The sequence below is a fragment of the Geosmithia morbida genome (assembly GCF_012550715.1).
Source record: "Geosmithia morbida isolate 1262 chromosome Unknown scaffold_3, whole genome shotgun sequence".
Lineage (NCBI taxonomy): Eukaryota > Fungi > Ascomycota > Sordariomycetes > Hypocreales > Bionectriaceae > Geosmithia > Geosmithia morbida.
Window position 1 is genome coordinate 614752 of NW_023336190.1, and position 21225 is coordinate 635976.

Genomic DNA, 21225 nt, shown 5'->3' on the forward strand with positions numbered 1-21225 from the left:
AACACCCTCACTTTCCCGTCACTGAGACCAGCCCTGCTCGCCTCATCTACTCGTTTCCACTCACGAAAACCAGAGACTCTCTCTCAAGCCAGAAGGCAAGCAGGGGACCTCTCTTGGAGGGCACACGTGGCTCCACCCATCTCAGTGTCCCGCGCCGCCTCATGGGCCGGCATGCCCATCTATCCCACCGTTGACGGAAGGGTGCCCAGCCTTCATCGTCCCGTTCATCTCTACCGCCTCCCACGGCATCTGAGAGGACACCGAGAATAATGGATGAGATTGCTCAGCTCTCTGAGGAGCTGACCTGTCAGCAGGTCATGCTCAAGTCTCTCGAGGACCCCTGCTTTGACGACGTCGAGGAGGAGCGTGAAGAGATGAGGGCTGAGATCGCCCGCCTACAGAGGCTCATCGACAAGGTGAAACGAGGCAAACCACCGATAGAGGACGAGTACAGCAGCAGCGAAGGTAAGGCTGATTCGTCGCCGGCCGACACTTGTCGGCCTCATCTTCGCACAGGTGGCTGACGGAGCCCGCCCGGCAGATGACCTTGGAGAACCTCAGACACAGCCGTCACATGCTACCGATGCCGCAGCTCCGAGTACGTGAAAACCAGGCAGCTGCGCAAGTCACACTCCCTACATCTGCACGAGCTCCGCCCTGTCTTTGAGGGCTCCCCCTGTGGTGTCTTCGTTGCCCAACCTTGAAAAAATTGGTCTCCTCTCCTCCTGATATTTCTCTGCCTTATCTACATACTGCCCCCTTCTTCTAGCTCTGTGGTCATCGGGTCTCCACCACACGAATCAAAGGTAGTTGCGAGATGGATGATAGCTGACATGGATATCGATTTCATGCTAGACCCCTCTTATGAGCGTGCTTTCGCTGGTCCCTCTGGATCCTTGACAAGGGCGCCAGAATTCCCCCTAACAGAGGTCACCTTTTCCGACTCAGGCTCCGTGTCTCTGCCGAGCAGGAAGAGGGAAAGGACATCGACGCAGAACAACAGCGTAGATCTGGTCCATAAGTCGCGAAGGACTACATCACCATCATCCTGGACGACCCGTGACCCGTTCAGTACTCCTACTGAGCGAGACGGTAGCGGCGCACTCGACTATATTGACCTTACTGGGTACGAAACCACACCCCACCTAGAACGTGAATAGAACAATATTCAACTCTAGTTTTTTAAAAAAAACTAAATTAAAAATTTATAGGGGCGATGAAGTCAGCAAGCCTGACGTTTTTCGACAATCAAGGGAAGCCGCTCGGTACGAGCAAGAGGAGGCAGATCGTAAGATGGCTCTCCAGCTCTCAAGCCAGGCGCCGTTTTGGTCTGACCAACCATTCTCCACGAACCCGAACGATGTCTTTCATCGTCTCATGGCCACTCAACAACTGAATTATGGCCCAGCGGACACGAGACGTGAGAGCGAGCCCCCGTCAGACAACCTCGGCTCCCATAGCAATGATGGCCCACGGTCGGGCAACCATGACCTCCCCCGTGACGGCACTTCTGCTACGAGAGGCGATCCCACTATGCAGATGCCGGGATCCTACAATGCTTCTTGGCACGATCCCGAGCACACAGGGCTCCCACATAACCCCTCTTGGGCGAGAGGCCGGGGGGCTCCGATGGGGTGGGAGAGTATGCTACCAGTCTCGCTGGAAAGTCTTCCTGGAGAACCTCCACTAGGTCGAGCAGATGGCACGGATCGTCATCAGTCTTCATCAGATAACCTCGAACGTCGGTTTCCGGCGGGCGGTGGATTCAGGCACCCATCCGGCGCGCCCTGGGGTTCCATGCAGCCGGCGTCGGACCGCTTGTCGAGCGTAATCAACCGCACCAGCCAATTTGATTTCGTCAACGGGACCGATGGGTCGGGCAACGCCCTTCCCGAGAGGGTGACGGACTACCTTCACGATATTATGCACGACTCGAGAGTGACGGAGAAGGAGCTGGACGATCTTTTGCAGAACATCCGCCCCGACATGGAGATCCCGGAGAAGAACCGGAATGGTACGCCCGAAGGTCTCAAGGGGACCTTGTATTATCATCAGGAGCTGGCATTGACGTGGCTGAAGAGTATGGAGGAGGGGACCAACAAAGGTGGCATTCTCGCCGACGACATGGGTCTCGGAAAGACGATATCTGTCATATCCCTCATGCTGGTAAGCAAGGCTACGTCCCGGCCAAAGGTAAATACCGACTCCCGTCTTGCTGCTGTGCTGTTCCTGAGAAGCCGAGAGCGTTTGCTGATGACGACGACAGACAAACCTCGTCGTTGCGCCACTCGCTCTGGTGCGGCAGTGGGAAGAGGAGATCAAGACAAAGGTCAAGGCTCCGCACAGGCTGTCCACGTTCATCTACCATCAGAAGAAGGCGACGACGGAGGACCTCCTCAAGTACGACGTCGTCCTCACCACCTATGGGACCCTAGCGGCAGAGCTCAAACGGCTGGAGAAGTTGCAGGAGGAGGACAGGGAGAGGCGGGTCAACTTCAATGACAAGGCGATCGCGGAAAAGTGCCCCCTGCTGCACCCGACCAAGGCCAACTTCCACCGAATCATCCTCGACGAAGCTCAGTGCATCAAGAATCAGAAGAGTCAGACGTCCAGGGCGGCTTGCCGTCTTCAGGGTACGCACCGCTGGTGCCTGACGGGAACGCCCATGATGAATGGTGTCGTGGAGCTGTTCGCTCTTCTCCAGTTCCTCAAGATCAAGCCGTATTGCCACTGGGATATTTTTCGGCAGGTGAGCATCTGTCTTCTTCCCTCCATAGGGTGCATCCCCCCCGAGTGTATTTGTGCTGACCTGCCATCCTCCCAAAGACTTTTGGCACCTTGTTTGGAAAGAAGGGCGAGCCCAGAGGTCAGGCCATGAAGAGGCTAAGAACTATCCTCAAGGCCATCATGCTCCGACGCAAGAAGGACTCGCAGCTTGATGGGAAGCCGATCTTGCGTCTACCTTCCAAGACGGAAACACAGGTCCACGTGGAACTGTCTGCCGACGAGCTCGACTTCTACAAGCAGCTGGAGAGTAAGTCGCAGGTCCTGTTCAACAAGTATCTCCGCGAGGGGACCGTGGGCAAGAACTACTCCAACATCCTAGTGCTCCTGCTCCGACTCCGCCAAGCTTGCTGCCACCCGCACCTGAACCTGGACGTAGAGGAATCATCCGAGGCATCGACGGCGGACATGATAGAGCTGGTCAAGAAACTGGACCAGTCAATCGTGACTCGGATCAAGGAGATTGACGCCTTTGAGTGCCCCATCTGCTATGATGCCGTGCAGAGCCCGTCCTTCTTCATCCCCTGCGGCCACGACAGCTGCAAGCAGTGCCTCAGCCGGCTGGTGGACAGCAACATGGAAGCCGCCATCCGTCAGGGAAACGAGAGCTCCAGGTGCCGCTGCCCAGTATGCAGAGGCGAATTCGACCCTAGGAAGTGCTTCACGTACGAGGCCTTCCGCGAGATCCACATGCCCCAGGCAGTCGAGACGCAAGATGAAGCCAAGGTTGAGGAAGTCGCTGACAGCGAAGACGACGATGACTCCGGATCTGACTTCGACTCGGAGGCAGACTCCAACGCCGACGACGTCGATAGCAACGGCAACCTCTGGGACTTTATCGTCGACGACGAAGACGGTGAGGACAGCAAGGACGCCGTGCTCGGCAGGGAAGTCAGCTCCGAGAACAAGCTTCGGGAGGGGGGGGGGAGGGAGAAGTTCAAGAAGAAGAACAAGAAGAAGAGGGGCAAGGGTAAGGGCAAAGACGAGGCCGAAGAGGTCAAGCCGACGATGCTCAAGACGCTTCGCAAGGAAGCATACAAGAACCGCGAGACGTACCGAAAGTATATGGCGTACCTGCGCAAGACATGGCTGCCCTCGGCTAAGGTGACGGAGACGATGAAACTCCTGCGGCAGATCGAGGATGGCGTCCTATCCGACGGCAACCACGGCCCGGAGAAGACCATCATCTTCTCACAGTGGACCTTCCTCCTCGACCTCCTCGAGGTGGCCATGCGGCACGAGGGCTTCTCGCACCGACCCCAACGCTACGACGGCAGCATGTCGGCCACGCAGCGCAACGACGCGGCCCACGCGTTCCGCAGCAAGGCTGACGTCCGCGTGATACTCGTGTCGCTGCGCGCGGGGAACGCCGGCCTCAACCTCACGGCCGCGTCGCGCGTCATCATCCTCGACCCCTTCTGGAACCCATACATCGAGATGCAGGCCATCGACAGGGCGTACCGCATCGGCCAGTCCCGCGAGGTCGTGGTCTATCGAATCCTCACCACCGATACAGTAGAGGACCGCATCGTCGAGCTGCAAGAGCGCAAGAAGGAGATGGTCGAGGCCGCTCTGGACGAGTCAGAGTCGCGCAAGATTGGGAGGCTTTCCACCAAGGAGTTACGTTTCTTGTTCAACGGAACGAGGTGAAAAAAAAAAGATAAAAAATCTTTTCCTTTGGTCTCCCTTCTATTGCTATTTTATCCCCCCCCCCCCCTCTCCTTTTTTTTTTCTTCGGGTTTCTCTTAGCGTCTTTTTAACCACTTTGTTTTCCTTTTTCGTTCCAATGGATATACGCCTACTCCTCACTCTCCCTCAGTTCACGCCATGATGTAAAATACGTACTTTCCTTGATTTATTTTTCTCGTCCCCTTTTTCTTTTGTCGGCCCTCTCTTTGACGGATCGATCTTCTTCATCGGTTTGTTTATCTTCACGAAGTCTGACGATGAAGGAAAAGAAGAATGATGGAGAAACCATGTCGACAACGAGACACACCATTGCTACAATGCTTCAACCTCTCTACCCTTACTATTATTATTTGGCACAGTGAGATGCGATGGATAGAATTCGTTTTTTTTTTTTTTGCCTATATGCTTTTGTTGAGTCACGACATGGTCGTAGAAGACGAATTCTGCTACTAATATTCAAGTTTTTTTCTTTTTCTTAAACACACACACACACACAAATTCTTGAGAACAGAAATGGTGCTGCTGCGCGTATGAAATGAACTATATTCGCCATTGTGTTTTCTAAGAGAGTGCGACTGAATCAATAAATGAAACGTCAAAAGATTATACCCTTGACAACGACTCTGTCATCCCCTTGACAGCCTGCTCCAGCGACGTAGACGGTGCGTTATCGTCGTCATCCTTGTGGCCGGCCCACGTCAACGTCCGTGCAAAGTTCTTGCCGTCGACGGATGTGTTGGCGTGGACCGAGAGGACGGGCAGCGGGAGGGCCGCGTCGTCGTCAGTATCAGACGTGATGTCGTCTCGCTCGGACTCTTCGGTCCCCACGTGGAACAGGCACTGGAAGGAGCTGTTATCCGTGCGACGGATGGCCGTGCCCTGCATGTTGCGGGTCCACGCATCATCCTCCGCCGGGAGGCGGGCGAGGAAGAATTCCGTCAGGAGCCTGCCCGTGGCGGTGCAGAGGTACTCAGACAGGGCGCGCATAGTCGTGTACGCGTCTCGGTGGGGGGGGCACACCTGGTCGAGCGAGGGGGAAGGGAGGATGTAGTAGTATGTCGCGGTGATGGGGTGGAGGAGGGTGCGACCGCGGATGGTGAAGGTCACGTCGGGGACGAGGTTGACGACGACGTAGAAGTCGGCCGGCTGCAGCATGTTGCGGACGAAGAGCTGCGAGGCGGGGAGCTGGTGGGGGCCGCCGCCGTTGCGCGCCGACGACGAGGCCTCGGAGGGGGGGGGCTGGTGGCTGGTGTTGAGGATGAAGGAGGAGTCGAGGCCGGCCTTGCGCAGGGTCCGGACGAGCCCGCCGACGAAACGGGTGCACGACTCGATACTACGCAGACACATGGACCTTGCGATTATGGGACGCAGCAGAGTCGCAACTTGGCCGCGGTTGCGCGGATAGTGAGGCGGCAGCGGCCGCTTGCGCATCAGCTCGTTGAACCGGTGGGCGTAGCTTAGTAGTATATGCAGCGTCAGCGATATGGCTTCGGCCGTGTCGTCTACTGGCAGAGATGACACGTCTGGTGCTAGCGGCGAGTCTGGTGAGAGGAACTGCATCGTGACCTTGATGCCGCCGTCCACGTCGTATGTGAGGGTCGACCCGAGGAGGTTGACGTCGTAGGCGGCCAAGGAACGTGCTTCGCGGCCGAGCTCGTGCCAGAGCTCCTCGTCAAAGAGCTTGTTGCGTGCCTCCAGGACGCGGGTCTCCAGCGCTGCATCCTCGTCGTTGGATAGGTCGAGGGCGCAGCGGCCGAGCACCTGGCCGTCTCGCTCGCAGGTGATGATGAGCCTCTGCGACAGGAGGCGGAGGAGGTTGCCGTCCAGGTTGGCCGAGCCATCCTCGTGCCTCCTTATCGGTACAAGTCCCATGGCTCTGAATTCGGGGATAGCTATGGCGAGTTGATGTCAGTTACGGCCCCAGGTCTCCTCGAGCTGCGTAAGGAAAGGTCTGTCTGGGGTGCAAGGACCAACCTTCGGAGAAACCGACCCTGACTCCGAGGGTATGTCTATCCTGGGGCATCTTGCAGACGGACCACCCATTGGCCTGGACACCGATGATGTCCTCCCAGTACTTGGTCTCCGACTCCATCTCGTCAGTCAGGAAGGCACAGGCTGCCTTGGCCGAATCCCTCGTCTTGTTGATCTCCATGAGCGTCCACCCCAGCGCGACAGTCTCCTGGTCCTTGTCCTTGGCCTGGTCGGTGGCGGGCTCGGCCAGGCGATCTGAGCCGAGAGAGCCGATACCGACGACGTCGCGGAGCTGCTTGGACAGGGTCAGGCTGGCCTGAGTCGGGTTCTGCTTGGAAAGGAGGAGCGAGACGGAATCGAGGGTGAGCATGGCCGTCTGGGCAGCTATTCTGTTCGGGAGATGGCAGTCAGAAAGCGCATTTTCAGCGGCAGAGCCTAGTCGATTCACTCACTCTACATTCTTGAGGACCTCGAATCGCGCCTGGAGGGGGTCGGCGGTGTCGTTGGCGTCGTGGCTCTCATCGTCGTCGTCGTCGTCGTCGTCGTCGTCGCCGTCGTCGTCGTCGGACGCCATGTCGACATCTTCGGCAACTTCAGCCGCGCCTCCCCGAGCCTGTCTGGCAGCCTCCTCTCTCAGCTTCGCGGCCGACAGCGCACGGAAGCCACCCGGCTGGGCGTTGACGCGGGCAATGAACTCGGCGACATTCTTGGGCTTCTTGTCGGAGACGGGGAAGGGCTTGAGGGAGAGCGGGGTGCCGTCTTCTGGTGGTGCCATGGTGGCGGGATGAGCCTACGGGCGCGGTGACGACATGCGACCGTGGTGCGAGTACCTGGGAGATGCGGCAGACTGCAGGGGTTAGGCCGCGGTCGGGTGGTGCCGGTGAGGCTGGTGAGGTTTGGGGGGAGGCTGGACGGACTGGGAAGCTCGTGATGCGACAGCGGACGCTAGTCAATGTTGCGGAGCTCTGTGGTCTGTAACCTGTATCAATACGGGAATACCCTGGCCTGGCCTGTAGGTTACAGGTAGGCCGTCCCTGTCCCTGTTCGCAGTGCTCTCAGTGATCTCAGCCTCGGCCACTCTGCCCGTCCTTCCTCCTTGAGCGGCCGAGCACCTCGAGCAATTGAGGCAAAGGAAAAGGTGGGTATTGAGCTGCTACGGACCAATGACGGTGGACATCTTTACTGCGTAATAATACTGACAGGGGCAATCCACGACCCACGACGTAGGACGTACGAGTATGAGTAGAGGAGCAAAGGGAAGGCGCGATATGCGGTGCCTTCCAAACTTTTATCCAACGATGCAAGTCCATTGCTTTTTCATATAATCCGTAATCTGTGCAGTGTACAGGGTCAATGGAGGGTTATGTAAGCAAAATCGTTCGTGCTACAGTCCTCATCAGAAGACATCATGGATGGCTTGGGTCCTGACTTTCGAGGCGGCGATGGCGACTGAGGCATATTCGGGGCTCTACTCTACGGAATCGTACGAGCAAAGAGTACAGTTATGTTAGTGTTTCCCCGAGAGCCAATACGGAGCACATGTGTGAGTAATAATGCTATAACTCTTTCAAAATCGTGGATCCCGGTGGTGCAGCACACGCTGCTAGTGCGGCGACAAGAGTAAGGAGAAGAGAGCATTGGACACGAGAGGAAAAGGCTACGACGTAATGCCGTGCCCCGCCAGACGCCAGGGGAGTAGAGTCAGTTCAGTATTGCGAGTGATCTTAGCGGGGCGAAGATACAATTCATCATGCTAGAACGTCCCCGACATGGTGCCATGTTCTCCAAATTGGTAGCGTGGAACAATCTCACCTGATTTCTGATGATTTTTTTTCTCATGCGATTCTGCTCGTACACTTCCGCCCATTGCTTGCGCGCTGGATCCAGAACAGACTCCGTCGGAAGCAGCACACGGCTCTCGAGGGGTTGGTATGGAGACGTCGACATCGGTGAGAGGCTGTATACAAGTACGATGCGCATGCTGGCTGCGAGCAGGTAATAATACCACGTTGATGGAGCCGCATCTTAATCCTCTTTCTCTCCTCAAACGGCGGCAGCGGCGGCGGCGTGATGTGGACGTAGATATACCTGCAGAGTACTGATGTCACCGTGTGCCCTGAGGGCTCGGTACATGTACCCTATAGGTATCGATATCCCGACACCCCCGCAGCCGATAACGATAAGAGCTCAACCATCGTTGGTGGGGCTCTCTGCTTCTTGGCCCCGCGCCATATTTTTCCTCACTCTGCTCTGTGTACGGAGTAGACAAGGTGGACTGCCCCGATGTCAATTGCGGCTCCCTGCGTATAGACCCTCTCCCAGTTTGACGTCTCGCCGTCACGCCGTCTCCGACGTCTTCTCTTCTCTGTCCCAACCTTTCCTCTTTCCTTCCCAAATTCTCGATTTTGCTTGGGATCTAGAGCACATCCTCATCTGGTCCGATTGCACAACAACCCCACCCCACCTTCCCACCCTCAACATCATCCTCGACTGGTCCCTGCAACGGGGCTGTTGCTTCTCTCTCCCTCCCGACGGAACTCGATAAATTACCCCCGGCTCCTCCTCTCCCTACCATTGACCCTCTTCCCCGTCCCGTCGACTTGCTTCTCGCGCCCTCTCGTCAGCTGCTAGCAGCTCTCTGACGACGACTTTGCTTTCTACTCCCCACTACTCTACGTCTCTCCACCCCCGCCCCTGCTGTTGCGTCATCGCCTAGGCACGGAGTCTTTTCCCAAGAGATAACGAGAGCAGCATGGCTTCCAAGAAGAAGATTGCCGTCATGACCTCGGGAGGTGACTCTCCCGGCATGAATGGTGTCGTCCGCGCCGTCGTCCGCACCGCCATCCACATGGGTTGCGATGCCTTCTGCATCTACGAGGGCTACGAGGGTCTCGTCCGTGGCGGTGACCTGATCCGCAAGATGGAGTGGGACGACGTGCGTGGCTGGCTGTCGGAGGGCGGCACCCTCATCGGCACAGCCCGCTGCATGGCCTTTTACGAGCGTCCCGGACGCCTCACGGCCGCCAAGAACATGATACTCAACGGCATCGACGCCCTCATCATCTGCGGCGGCGACGGCTCCCTCACCGGTGCCGACAGGTTCCGCGCCGAGTGGCCCTCTCTCATCGACGAGCTCGTCGCCAACGGCGAGCTGACGTCGGCTCAGGTCAAGCCCTACAGGCATCTCAACATTGTAGGCCTCGTCGGTTCCATCGACAACGACCTCTCCGGCACCGACGCCACCATCGGCTGCTACTCGTCCCTCGCCCGCATCTGCGAGATGGTCGACTACATCGAGGCCACGGCCTACTCCCACTCCAGGGCCTTCGTCATCGAGGTCATGGGCCGTCACTGCGGCTGGCTCGCCCTCATGGCCGGCGTCGCTACCGGTGCCGACTTTGTCTTCATCCCCGAGCGTCCTAGGGGCACCAACTGGAAGGAGGAGATGTGCACCGTCGTCCGTCGTGTAGGTTATCCGGAGACGTCGGCACCCGATGCGCCCGCTTCCAGCCGTGGACAGTTCGCTAATGACTCTGCCGATACCTGTAGCACCGCAAGATGGGCAAGCGCAAGACCATCGTCATCGTCGCCGAGGGCGCCCGCGATCAGAACGGCACCAAGATCACCCCCGAAGAGATCAAGGACCTCCTGGCCGACAAGCGCGAGGGCGGCCTAGGACTAGACACGAGAATCACCACGCTGGGTCACGTCCAGCGCGGGGGCACCGCCGTCGCCTACGACCGCATGCTCGCCACCCTGCAGGGTGTCGAGGCCGTGCACGCTGTGCTCGAGGCCACGCCCGAGACGGAAACGTGCTTCATCGCCATCAACGAGGCCAAGATTGTCCGCAAGCCGCTCATGCAGGCCGTCAAGGCGACCAAGGAGGTGGCCAAGGCTGTCGACTCCAAGGACTTTGACACGGCCATGAAGCTGAGGGACACCGAGTTTGCCGACCAGTACAACTCGTACGTGACTACTACCAGCGTTCTCGTCGATGATTCCAAGATTCCCCAGAAGGACGTGAGTTACATGGCCACCCCTCGGCGCTCTCCTCTCCTCCCTTGCCTCGAGAACGGAGATGTACCAGGTCACTCGGATCCGAGAGGGAGATTTTCGGGTCCGGAGATGTGCACACCATCCGGAGACGGCTTTGACTGACCATGAGCGCAGCGCATGAGGATTGGTTTCATCAACGTCGGTGCCCCCGCCGGCGGCATGAACGCCGCTGTGCGCAGCGCCGTCGCCTACTGCATCAGCCGCGGCCACGAGCCGGTTGCGATCCACAACGGCTTCGCCGGCCTGGCCCGCCACCACGACGACAAGCCCGTCGCCGCCGTCCGGCCCTTTGACTGGCTCGAGGTGGAGGGCTGGGCCAGCAAGGGCGGCTCGGAGATTGGCACGAACCGCGAGCTCCCGGCGGAGTCGGGCATGGAGCTCATCGCCAGCCTTCTCGAGAGGTACAGGTTTGACGCCCTCTTCCTGGTGGGCGGCTTCGAGGCCTTCCACGCCGTCTCGCAGCTGCGCGCGGCCCGCGACGAGTTCCCGTCGCTGTGCATCCCCATGGTCCTCCTCCCGGCGACGATCTCGAACAACGTTCCGGGAACGGAATACTCGCTCGGCTCGGACACGTGCCTGAACGAGCTGGTCAACTACTGCGACAAGATCAAGCAGTCGGCCTCGGCGACCCGACGACGCGTGTTCGTCATCGAGACGCAGGGCGGTCGGTCGGGCTACATCGCCACGCTGGCGGGCCTGGGGGTCGGCGCCATCGCCGTGTACACGCCGGAGGAGGGTGTGAGCCTGCAGATGCTCAACGCCGACGTGATGCACCTCAACGAGGTCTTCCGCAAGGACAAGGGCCAGTCGCGGGCCGGACGCCTGATCCTCATCAACGAGAAGGCGAGCAAGGTGTACGACGCCAAGCTCATCGCGAGCATCATCCGCGACGAGGCGCACGACCGGTTCGAGAGCCGCGAGTCGGTGCCCGGACACGTGCAGCAGGGTGGCGTCCCGTCGCCGATGGACAGGTGCCGGGCCGTCCGTCTGGCCATCAAGTGCATGCAGCACCTCGAGAAGTTTGGGACCGACGCGGCCGAGAGGGTGAGGCAGGATCCGCAGAGTGCTAGCGTCATCGGCATACAGAGCGCCGAGGTGGTATTCTCGCCGATGGTGGACCTCGAGGACGACAAGGTGACGGACTGGTCCAACAGGAGGCCCAAGGAGGCTCCCTGGATGGAGATGCGCAGCGTGGTGGACATGCTCGGGGGAAGGCCGGACTACCCCAAGCCTTCCAAGGGTCTGCAGGGGTTCGTTGCCAAGGATGCCAAGAGGGGTATCATCTGAAAGTTGAGCTGTGGTCATTCCGTCGCGCGTGTGTGTGCGTGTGCGAGTGTGTGTGTGTGCGTATCTCACTCTCTATCTATCTATCTCCACCTCTCTCTTCTTTTTTTCTTTCTCTTTCTGGTTCTATGTGGTTGATGAATGAAATATGATTGCATTGTGTATGAATATGACTAGGCACGTCGTGGATATTACAAGGGTACATCTGTAGGCTCGGGCCGGTTCGTTCGAGTATATGTGTAATATATATATGTGGGTGTGTGTGCGTGTATGTGTATGTATATATATATATATATATATATATATATGTGTGTGTGTGTGTGTGTGTGTGTGTGTGTGTGTGTGTGTGTCAGTCATATGACGTGCGTATTAATATATATTATATATAGTACTATCTGATCACTGCGACAGTACGGATAGTGCCACGAAGTGATGATAATACTAGTGGTATTATTGATGGTAGGATGAACCACGAGCAAAACGTCATAGGTCCCAAGGGTGCAAGTCATCGACTGATACCGTCATCCCAGACCAAGTTTTGCAGTTTTCTGCACGGAGGGACTGACTGGCTACACTGACTGGCTACAGCTGGGCTGTGCTTGTCCGGCTGTGCACTACGGGTACTGCCATCATTACACCACTGCGATACGGCGTGAAAGGCAGTAGAGCACTATAATACCATGCAAGATTGCGTCAACGGCGGTTCGATTCGCCCCGCCTGAGGATGAAGAGGAGGAGGGTGGCTGAGGAGGGTGGCTGGGGAGGGGGGAGGGGGGAGGGGCCGAAAGCACGATGTTCCGAGGGAAAAAAAGAAGAAAAAAATTATGAATAATGATGATAATGACGGTAGCAATCATGAATGACGATGTAGGGGAGAACTAGAGTAGATGAAGTGGACGTCTAGTTGAATGAGAGCAGGTTCGGTAGAGAGATGTTTTTTTTTGGCAGAGAGATGGATAATCATGATGGAGAGAAATCAGGCCAGTGGTGGGGTAGGGGAGGGGGGTAGGTGAGAGAGAGAGAGAGAGAGAGAGAGAGAGTAGAGGAGACGTAAGAGCGTAAGAGCGTAAGAACGCAAGAAGAGAGAAAGAGAGAGGGAGAGATAGTAATAACACATGCGTGGGTACCAGAATATGCATCCTGTTGGGCGCTTGTGACCTGAATGTTCGTCTCATGCACCTCGTCATCCATCCGGTTTGACCCCTCATCCCCAAGACAATCAGGCAGTCAGTCTCCAGTCCAGTTTCCTACCTCTTCCCAGCTTTCCCGATGACCCTTGTCAGCGCTTCCATGCATACGTACTGTACTGGGTGTGATAATACGACTAGTAATATTTGCTAGGTCGAGGAAGAAGGATTTGAGTAAGCCCTGTTTTTATTTTTCTTCTTCTTCTTCTACTTCTCCTACTCCTTCTACTTCTACTTCTTCTTCTTCCTCTCTATCCTCCTCTCTCCTTCCATCTTCTCTCCCACTCCTGTCCGACGAGGCCCTGTTCTCTTCATCTCTCTCTCGTCTCTCTCTCACCTCTCTCTCTCTCTCACCTCTCTCTCTCATCTCATCTCTCTCTCTCTCTCTCTCTCTCTGCGTTCTTTGTTCATTCTTCTGAAGCCTTCAAAGTCCCCCGCATCATCATCGTCATTCATCATCACTCACGCAAACCAGTACTTGACACTGCAGACCTGACGGGTGATATATACCCTCTCACACTACCCAGTGCTGGTAGCGTATCACTGCAAGTAACAGCAATACTACTTCCCGTAGTAGTGTGCTACGCGCAACCATGTCCCGCCCACGAATGACTTCCTTCGAGGAGGGCGACTACTACGCGGCGCCGCGTCAATCGGACCCGACCTTTGACGAGTCCTACCGCCACCGTCGTCGCGTGGCCAGCCCGCCGCCGCCGTCGCGCCACGGCTCACGCACGCCCGCCTTCCTGCGTGAGAACGGACGGCCGATGGAGCCGGGACCCATGGTGCTCCGACAGCGCGACGTGGAGACGTACGACCGGCACCGTCCCACCAGCACCGACTCTCAGAGGGCACAGGACCACCGCATGGCCCGCCGTCTGGGCGGGCAGCCGCGCGGCGATCCGCGGCAGCAGCAGCCGCCATACTACGACGGCGGCTACGACTCGGCCGGCCCGCTGCGGAGGTCGAGGTCGGCCGACAGGATCCGCGCCCGCGTCATCGATCACAGGGACGCGTCGCCCGACTCGCTGACCGACTCGTCCGACACGTCATCCGTCGCCGCGTCGTCCGAGGCCTCGTCCCCGCCGCCCAGGCGGGTGGTACGCGAGCCGACGGTGGAGCGGGACGTCATCACGCACTACCGCGGCATCGACCACGGTACCGTGCCCGCCCGCCCGCCCAGCCCGCCGCCTCCGCCGACGGTGCGGCCCTACGTCACGGCCACGCGGGGCCGCGAGACGGACATTGACGTCAGCCTCAACAGCAGGGGCGACGTCGACGTCGACGTCGACGTGCGCAGCCGGTCGCGCAGCAGGCACCGCCCGGCCAACAGCGGGCGCCTGGTGGTGGGCCGGCCCGAACCGCCGCGCCGCCGGCGCGCCCGCTCCGCCGCCCCCGCCTACCCGCCCGTCGCCGACGAGGGTGACCGCATCAGCTCGACCATCGACGCCCGCGGCCGCGTGGGCGAGGCCTACGGCGGCGCCACGCGCGACTGGGCCATCGTCGACGTGCCGCCCGGCACCGAGCGCGTGCGCATGTCCGGCATAGGCGGCGGCGCTACCGATACCGCCTGGACCAAGTACTCCGGCGTGCGCAGGACGCAGTTCATCCCCGGGCCCGAGCAGCCGCCCGCCCTCGACCACGCACCCCGGAGGCACCGCAGGAAGAGCCTGGGCGAGCACAGGCAGAGGGACGTCGAGGTGCAGATCGACATTGACAGGCGCAGGAGCGTGCAGCAGCCGCAGCCGCCGCCCGAGGGACCCCCGCCCAGGGAGATGTGGACCGAGGTCAGCAAAGATCTCGTCAGCAGGGAGGCCATAGAGGCTCTGGGGTACGAGTACGAGGACTCACCCATGTTCTACTACATCATGACGTATCTGCATTATGTGAGTACCACAGCTGAAAAGAAGAAGAAGAAAGAAGAAGAAGAAGAAGAAAGAAGAAAATATTCTTGAGCGAGGCCGGCGTGAGGATTGGGGTGACTCTGCGCTGACTGACTCAAACATGAAAATAGGACGATGTCTTGCAGCTTACGGAAATGACAAAGGATATCCGACGCAGGCGCAGGGAGGAGAGGGATTACTACAGACACGGTCACCGCCATCATCATCATCATACGCCGCCGCGGAGAGAGATTGCCTACGATGGACCGTATTACTGAAGGAGGGTCGGTCGGGGTTTGGGGCTGGGGGGTTGGGGGTTGGGGTTTCAGAGGATCGAGGGGCAGCGAGGCGGTCACGATCCTCCCATGACGGCCACGTCTGTTGTTCCGCGTCCACGGTTTCTACAACCGGTCTCCTTCCTCTCTATCAAGACCTTGTGACTGGATGTAATGTTTCTTCTCATACTGTTTCTTCTTATATACACAACATTGCTTGTCAGTTTGGCCTCGGATCCGTCTTGTTCAGAACCGTGAGCGGGGGGATGTGATACGACGTACGGGTACGGGAGACCAGGCTCTCCGGACAGCGTCTTGACAGCAGCAGGATTCTCGTGGCCTCGATCCGACAGGATCCGGTCCCAGTAGAAGCCCTGAACAGTATCGACTGCTGTCGGTTACCAGTAGACTGCAGGCTGCGTGGGGAGAGGCCGTTCCAAGACATGGCATGGAAGGGCAATCTCCTGCGTCTGTCCTACAGGGTGTCCTGCAGGGTAGTTCGCATCGAAGCCATCATGGACAGAGCTCAGCGAGACGGCATCATCCATCACGCCTCTCGTCTGGGGGGTGACATCCGACAGGCAGCACGTGGATAAGACCGACGTGCGCGTGCATCTTCCCAGACGGAGAGCACGGCTGAGGGGGCCTGCCCGAAGAGCTAGCTGCGTCATGCGGCCACGGCAGCATGCCGTACAGCGCCGTAAGGCTCGAGGGCCGAGACTTGCGCGGGTGTTAGCAGCGAGCATCTAGGGTTCGTCACCACCTCCGCACTCCGCAGAAACAAGGCAGGAAGGGTGGACCGATGATATCGTTGTCCGACCAATGCAATATCATCACTACCATCATCGTACAGGTCAGTCACCAGCACGGTCGTAGATGACAAGGACGGCCCAGGGAGCGAGATTGGAGGACGAGAATTTCCTTGACGATGAACTCGATCGTGTTCATCCTGGACGGATCATGATCAAGGATGTTTTCCTTCTTTCCTTTTGTTTTGTTTTGTTTTTTTGTTTTGTTTTTTTTTGTTTGGTTGCCATGGAAAGAAAGGAGCAAGTGGGGGGTTGAGAAAGTGCGATATTCATCTGTACAGATTATTCTTTCAGCGCTTTTCCTTTTTTTTTTTTCTTTTTTTCTTTTCTTTTTCGCACCGGCCCTTGTCCTCTTTCCGCACCAGGAAGACGGGGAGACAAGGAAAAAGAGAGAGAGAGAGAGAAGGGGTAGAAGAAAAGGGTCGTCTTAGTGATGATATCTCATTACTCCGTTAGAATAAGACAGTGAGAGTGAGGAGGGAGGGGATGGAGCGGAAGAGTACAGGTACAGACACGTTCGCCTCCTCGTGCCGGACTCACCCTGTACATGTACCGCGGGCCCCCCCCCCCCTCGTAAGTTTTGCACCGTCCCTGGGAGGCTTCCCCCTGCTGCGTCATCGGCTGGGGGGCGGGTCTACAGGGCATTCATGGGGGGGGATCCCTTAGGGGAAGTTTCACCAGGTGTTCTGTTATGCCGGCACGTACCAGGATCAGACTGAGGGGTACGGCCAGCGGCGGGCTATCACCCTATCGGTACCCGTGGCCTTACCAACGTGGCGGTGGAGAGTCGGCGGCCCTAGCTGTAGGTCGACACGGTGGAGGAGGGACAGTGGAGGGCTGCTCTATAGAGGGCAGTCACGGGGGAATTACAGGCTGTCGGTGCTGTGGCGGGGAAGCAGAGATGTGTGTGATTATGTCCTGCATCTGGACAGGAATATACGACCTCCGAAACAAGGACAGAGAGGACGGGTAAGGATGAGGAAGGATGAGGAAGAAGGAGAGGAGAGGAGAGAGAGGGAGAAGAGCCATTGCCAGCCTCTGAACGAAGACATGCGTGATCTGATCAGTATTGGCTGCCGCCGATACCTACATCATCACCTCCCTCTCCTTGCTATGAACACCTGGCACTGCTACCGACGACCAAACCCTCCTCTCCCAGAAGAGCCCAACCAGGCCTAGCGCCGGTACGGATCAGGAGAGGGGAGATGCAGCACAGGAGCACGGCCAAGCAGCGAGCACGAGCCCCAGCACAGGGCAACTCCCCTCTCTTCCCAGATCGTCAGCAAACCTCCCTCCCCCTCAGGCGGCGCCAAGATACCAATCAATACCAATACACACACCAAGTCCATTTATTTCCTTCACCTCCTACCTCATCCCAAGATCCTCGGAAAGAAAAACAACACACACACACACACACACACCCACACCCACATCCACACTCATACGCAGACACACCCGAGGCCGCTGTACACTTTTCTTCTCGGCTGATACGGCTTATCCTGAATCCCCATTAAAGGATCTTCCGTCACTCATTCTTGGCCTCTTTTTTTTTTTTTTTTCCTCTCCTTTCTTCCTTTTTTTTTTTTGTCTTCTCCCTCCCCCCCCCCTCTCTCCCCCCCTCCCCTCCTTCGCCTGGTTCCATCGAGAGAGTCGCGTTCTCCATCCCCCTGTATCTCTCTTCTGGTGGTGATATCTCGTGCAGTTGCTCCTGCTGCTGTGCTCCATCGATCAGACACGTCTCGACGCTCCCGTGCACGGCACACAATACTTCCACACCCGGCTGCTGCTCCCGTAGCCGTATGACGACACACCCTCTACGTCGCAATCATGTCGAGCTCCGAGATTAATCAGGTGCTCGCCAACTCGCTGTCTCCTGGTTAGTCCAACGTCTTTTCGCTGCAGTTTACACTCTCGTCTCGGGGCTGTATACGGCCAGAGGAGAAACCTCTCCTCTGTTACCCCTCCTCCCTACTTCAGTGACGAGAGAGAGAGAGAGAGAGAGAGAGAACAGACAGACAGGCAGGGACTGTGAACTGACTCAACCTCATAGACGCGAACCTGCGAAATGCCGCCGAGCAGCAACTGACCCAGGCTGCTGAGGGCAACTTTGTAAGTATTCGACATCCATATTCCGCTCCCCGAGGCAGGGAGGGGGGGGGGGGGGCTTTTTTTCTTTTTTCTTTCTTGTCTCGTCTCTTGCGAGTATCTGTCGCTGACCGCATCGTCTCCTCTCTAGCCCTTGTACCTCGCCACCCTCGTCCAGGAGCTTGCAAACGACCAAGCCGACGGCTCTATCCGAACCGCCGCCGGTCTTGCCCTCAAGAACGCCTTCACAGCCCGTGACGCCGCCCGTCACCAGGAGCTTCAGTCGAAATGGCTCCAGCAGACGGACGATGACACCAAGAACACGGTCAAGCAGCTGACCCTGCAGACCCTGTCCTCGAGCAATGCCCAGGCTGGTGCCGCCGCCGCCCAGGTCGTCTCGTCCATCGCCACCATCGAGCTCCCCCGCAACCAGTGGCCCGACCTGCTGCCCTTCCTCGTCAAGAACGTCAGCGAGGGTGCCGCTCACCAGAAGCAGGCTTCGCTGACCACCATCGGCTACATCTGCGAGACCCCCGACGCCGAGCTGCGCATGGCCCTCGTCGCCCACTCCAACGCCATCCTCACCGCCGTCGTCCAGGGCGCCCGCAAGGAGGAGACCAACGTCGAGGTCCGCCTCGCCGCCATCACCGCCCTCGGCGACTCGCTCGAGTTCGTCGGCAACAACTTCAAGCACGAGGGCGAGCGCAACTACATCATGCAGGTCGTCTGCGAGGCCACCCAGGCTGACGACTCGCGCATCCAGCAGGGCGCCTACGGCTGCCTCAACCGCATCATGAACCTCTACTACGAGAACATGCGCTTCTACATGGAGAAGGCCCTCTTCGGCCTCACCATACTCGGCATGAAGTCGGAGGACGAGGACGTCGCCAAGCTGGCCGTCGAGTTCTGGAGCACCGTCTGCGAGGAGGAGATCACCATCGAGGACGACAACGCCACCGTCGAGAGCTCCGACCAGATGCGTCCGTTCTACAACTTTGCCCGCGTCGCCGCCAGCGAGGTCGTGCCCGTCCTCCTCATGCTCCTGACCAAGCAGGACGAGGACGCCACCGACGACGAGTACAACATCTCCCGGGCCGCCTACCAGTGCCTGCAGCTCTACGCCCAGGCCGTCGGTGCCACCATCATCACCCCCGTCCTCGCCTTCGTCGAGGCCAACCTCCGCTCCGAGGACTGGCATCACCGCGACGCGGCCGTGTCCGCCTTCGGCGCCATCATGGAGGGCCACGAGGAGAAGTACCTCGACCCCATCGTCAAGCAGGCCCTGCCCATCCTCATCTCCATGATGGACGACCAGTCCCTCCACGTCCGTGACTCGACCGCCTACGCGCTCGGCCGCGTCACCGAGGCCTGCTCCGAGGCCATCGACCCCGACCAGCACCTGCCCACCCTCATCGAGTCCCTGTTCAAGGGCCTCCTCAGCAGCGCCAAGATGGCTCCCTCGTGCTGCTGGGCGCTCATGAACCTGGCCGAGCGCTTCGCCGGCGAGTACGGCGCAGCCACCAACGCCATCACCCCTCACTTCAACAACGCCGTCACCACCCTGCTCGACGTCACGGCCCGCCAGGACGCCGAGACGTCGGTCCGCACGGCCTCGTACGAGGTGCTCAACGTCTTCGTCCAGAACGCCGCCACCGAGAGCCTGCATCCCGTCGCCACCCTGTCCGACGTCATCATCAAGCGCCTCGAGGAGACGGTGCCGCTGCAGTCCCAGGTCGTCAGCGTCGAGGATAGGATCACCCTCGAGGAGATGCAGAACAGCCTCTGCACCGTCCTGCAGGGCATCGTCACCCGCCTCGACAAGGACATCGCCCCCCAGGGCGACCGCATCATGCAGACCCTCCTCCAGATCCTCAGCTCCGTCGGCGGCAAGTCGAGCGTCCCCGAGGCCGTCTTCGCCACCATCAGCGCCCTCGCCAACGCGACCGAGGACGACTTCGTCAAGTACATGGACGCCTTCTCGCCCTTTCTCTACAATGCCCTCGGTAACCAGGAGGAGCCCGGCCTGTGCTCCATGGCCATCGGTCTCGTCAGCGACATTACGAGGTCCATCGGCGAGAGGAGTGCACCTTACTGCGACACGTTTATGAATCACCTGCTCAACAACCTGAGGGTATGTCTTCTCTCTCTCTCTCCCTCTGTCTCCATCCCCCCCCCCCCCCCCCCCCCTCCTGCCCTGCGCTTCTGCCAAGACGACTACGGTAATCTGCTGGTCGAAAGAGGGTGTACATGAAAGCTGACAGGTAAAAACAAAAAAAATTCAAAAATCACCTCGACAGTCCCCCGCTCTCTCCAACCAGTTCAAGCCTGCCATCCTGCAGTGCTTCGGTGACATTGCTGGCGCCATCGGCGGTCACTTTGAGACGTACCTGTCGGTCGTCGCCCAGGTTCTCGAGCAGGCGTCGACGGTCACGGCTTCGCCCGAGGGCCCTTACGAGATGTACGACTACGTCATCTCGCTTCGTGAGGGTATCATGGACGCCTGGGGTGGAATCATCGGTGCCATGAAGACCAGCTCCAAGAGTGAGTCTAGTCTCCCTTGCCATCTCTTCTCCCGTGTGATGACGTGTTCGTCGCTGACATACTTCTCAGCCCAAGCCCTCCAGCAGTACGTGCCGTCCATCTTCCAGCTCCTCGGTCTCATCGCCGGCGACATGAACCGCAGCGAGCCGCTCATGCGTGCCTCCATGGGTGTCATTGGGTAAGCTCATCATCTCCGTCCCGACCTCGGCCCCCCCGCCCCCCCCTGACCACCGTTCTGACGCGCTCACAGTGATCTGGCCGATGCCTACCCCAACGGCGAGCTCGTCGATGCCTTCCGCCAGGACTGGGTGACTGCCATGATCAAGGAGACCAAGACCAACCGTGACTTCACGTCCCGGACGACGGAGACGGCCCGATGGGCTCGTGAGCAGGTCAAGCGTCAGCTTGGCGGTGTGCAGAATGTCATGTCTTAGGGTCGTCTGCCCCGACCGAAAGGCGCTCCAGTCTCGAGAGGTGATGGCCATGACGTCTTGAGCGAACCGAAGCGTAAGGATAGGATGCCAGACCTGTCCGAGTGACCAAGGCATACATTTACATCAGGCTTCCGCCATGCAAAATCAAGACAAGGCAGGCTCGTCTCGACACAATCAGGTGAGGGAGATGGGCTCCCCCTTTTACCTCAACCACCACCATACACATC

The 21225-nt window shown here is 58.5% G+C and overlaps 6 protein-coding genes across 6 annotated transcripts; 5 read left to right on the forward strand and 1 right to left on the reverse strand.

Moving 5' to 3' along the window:
* Window positions 1–269: 269 nt before the first annotated feature.
* Window positions 270–704, forward strand: GMORB2_5133 (uncharacterized protein; the record flags this gene model as incomplete). The annotated part of the gene is made up of 2 exons (XM_035467107.1): window positions 270–465; window positions 562–704. The coding sequence occupies 2 exons, from the start codon at window positions 270–272 to the stop codon at window positions 702–704; spliced, it is 339 nt and encodes a 112-aa protein (XP_035323119.1).
* A 129-nt stretch (window positions 705–833) lies between these two features.
* Window positions 834–4434, forward strand: GMORB2_5134 (Superfamily II DNA or RNA helicase, SNF2 family; the record flags this gene model as incomplete). Its single annotated transcript, XM_035467108.1, has 4 exons — window positions 834–1126; window positions 1212–2193; window positions 2267–2749; window positions 2827–4434. 4 exons carry the CDS (start codon window positions 834–836, stop codon window positions 4432–4434), a joined length of 3366 nt encoding a protein of 1121 aa, XP_035323120.1.
* Window positions 4435–5076: 642 nt separating this feature from the next.
* Window positions 5077–7219, reverse strand: GMORB2_5135 (uncharacterized protein; the record flags this gene model as incomplete). The annotated part of the gene is made up of 3 exons (XM_035467109.1): window positions 5077–6365; window positions 6448–6833; window positions 6897–7219. 3 exons carry the CDS (start codon window positions 7217–7219, stop codon window positions 5077–5079), a joined length of 1998 nt encoding a protein of 665 aa, XP_035323121.1.
* Window positions 7220–9196: 1977 nt separating this feature from the next.
* Window positions 9197–12460, forward strand: GMORB2_5136 (6-phosphofructokinase 1; the record flags this gene model as incomplete). Its single annotated transcript, XM_035467110.1, has 4 exons — window positions 9197–9910; window positions 9994–10464; window positions 10615–11750; window positions 12373–12460. The coding sequence occupies 4 exons, from the start codon at window positions 9197–9199 to the stop codon at window positions 12458–12460; spliced, it is 2409 nt and encodes an 802-aa protein (XP_035323122.1).
* A 1104-nt stretch (window positions 12461–13564) lies between these two features.
* Window positions 13565–15013, forward strand: GMORB2_5137 (Conserved glutamic acid rich protein; the record flags this gene model as incomplete). The annotated part of the gene is made up of 2 exons (XM_035467111.1): window positions 13565–14844; window positions 15001–15013. The coding sequence occupies 2 exons, from the start codon at window positions 13565–13567 to the stop codon at window positions 15011–15013; spliced, it is 1293 nt and encodes a 430-aa protein (XP_035323123.1).
* Window positions 15014–17765: 2752 nt separating this feature from the next.
* GMORB2_5138 (importin subunit beta-1) lies at window positions 17766–20998 on the forward strand (the record flags this gene model as incomplete). Its single annotated transcript, XM_035467112.1, has 6 exons — window positions 17766–17814; window positions 17989–18047; window positions 18175–20154; window positions 20321–20564; window positions 20634–20742; window positions 20815–20998. 6 exons carry the CDS (start codon window positions 17766–17768, stop codon window positions 20996–20998), a joined length of 2625 nt encoding a protein of 874 aa, XP_035323124.1.
* Window positions 20999–21225: the final 227 nt, after the last annotated feature.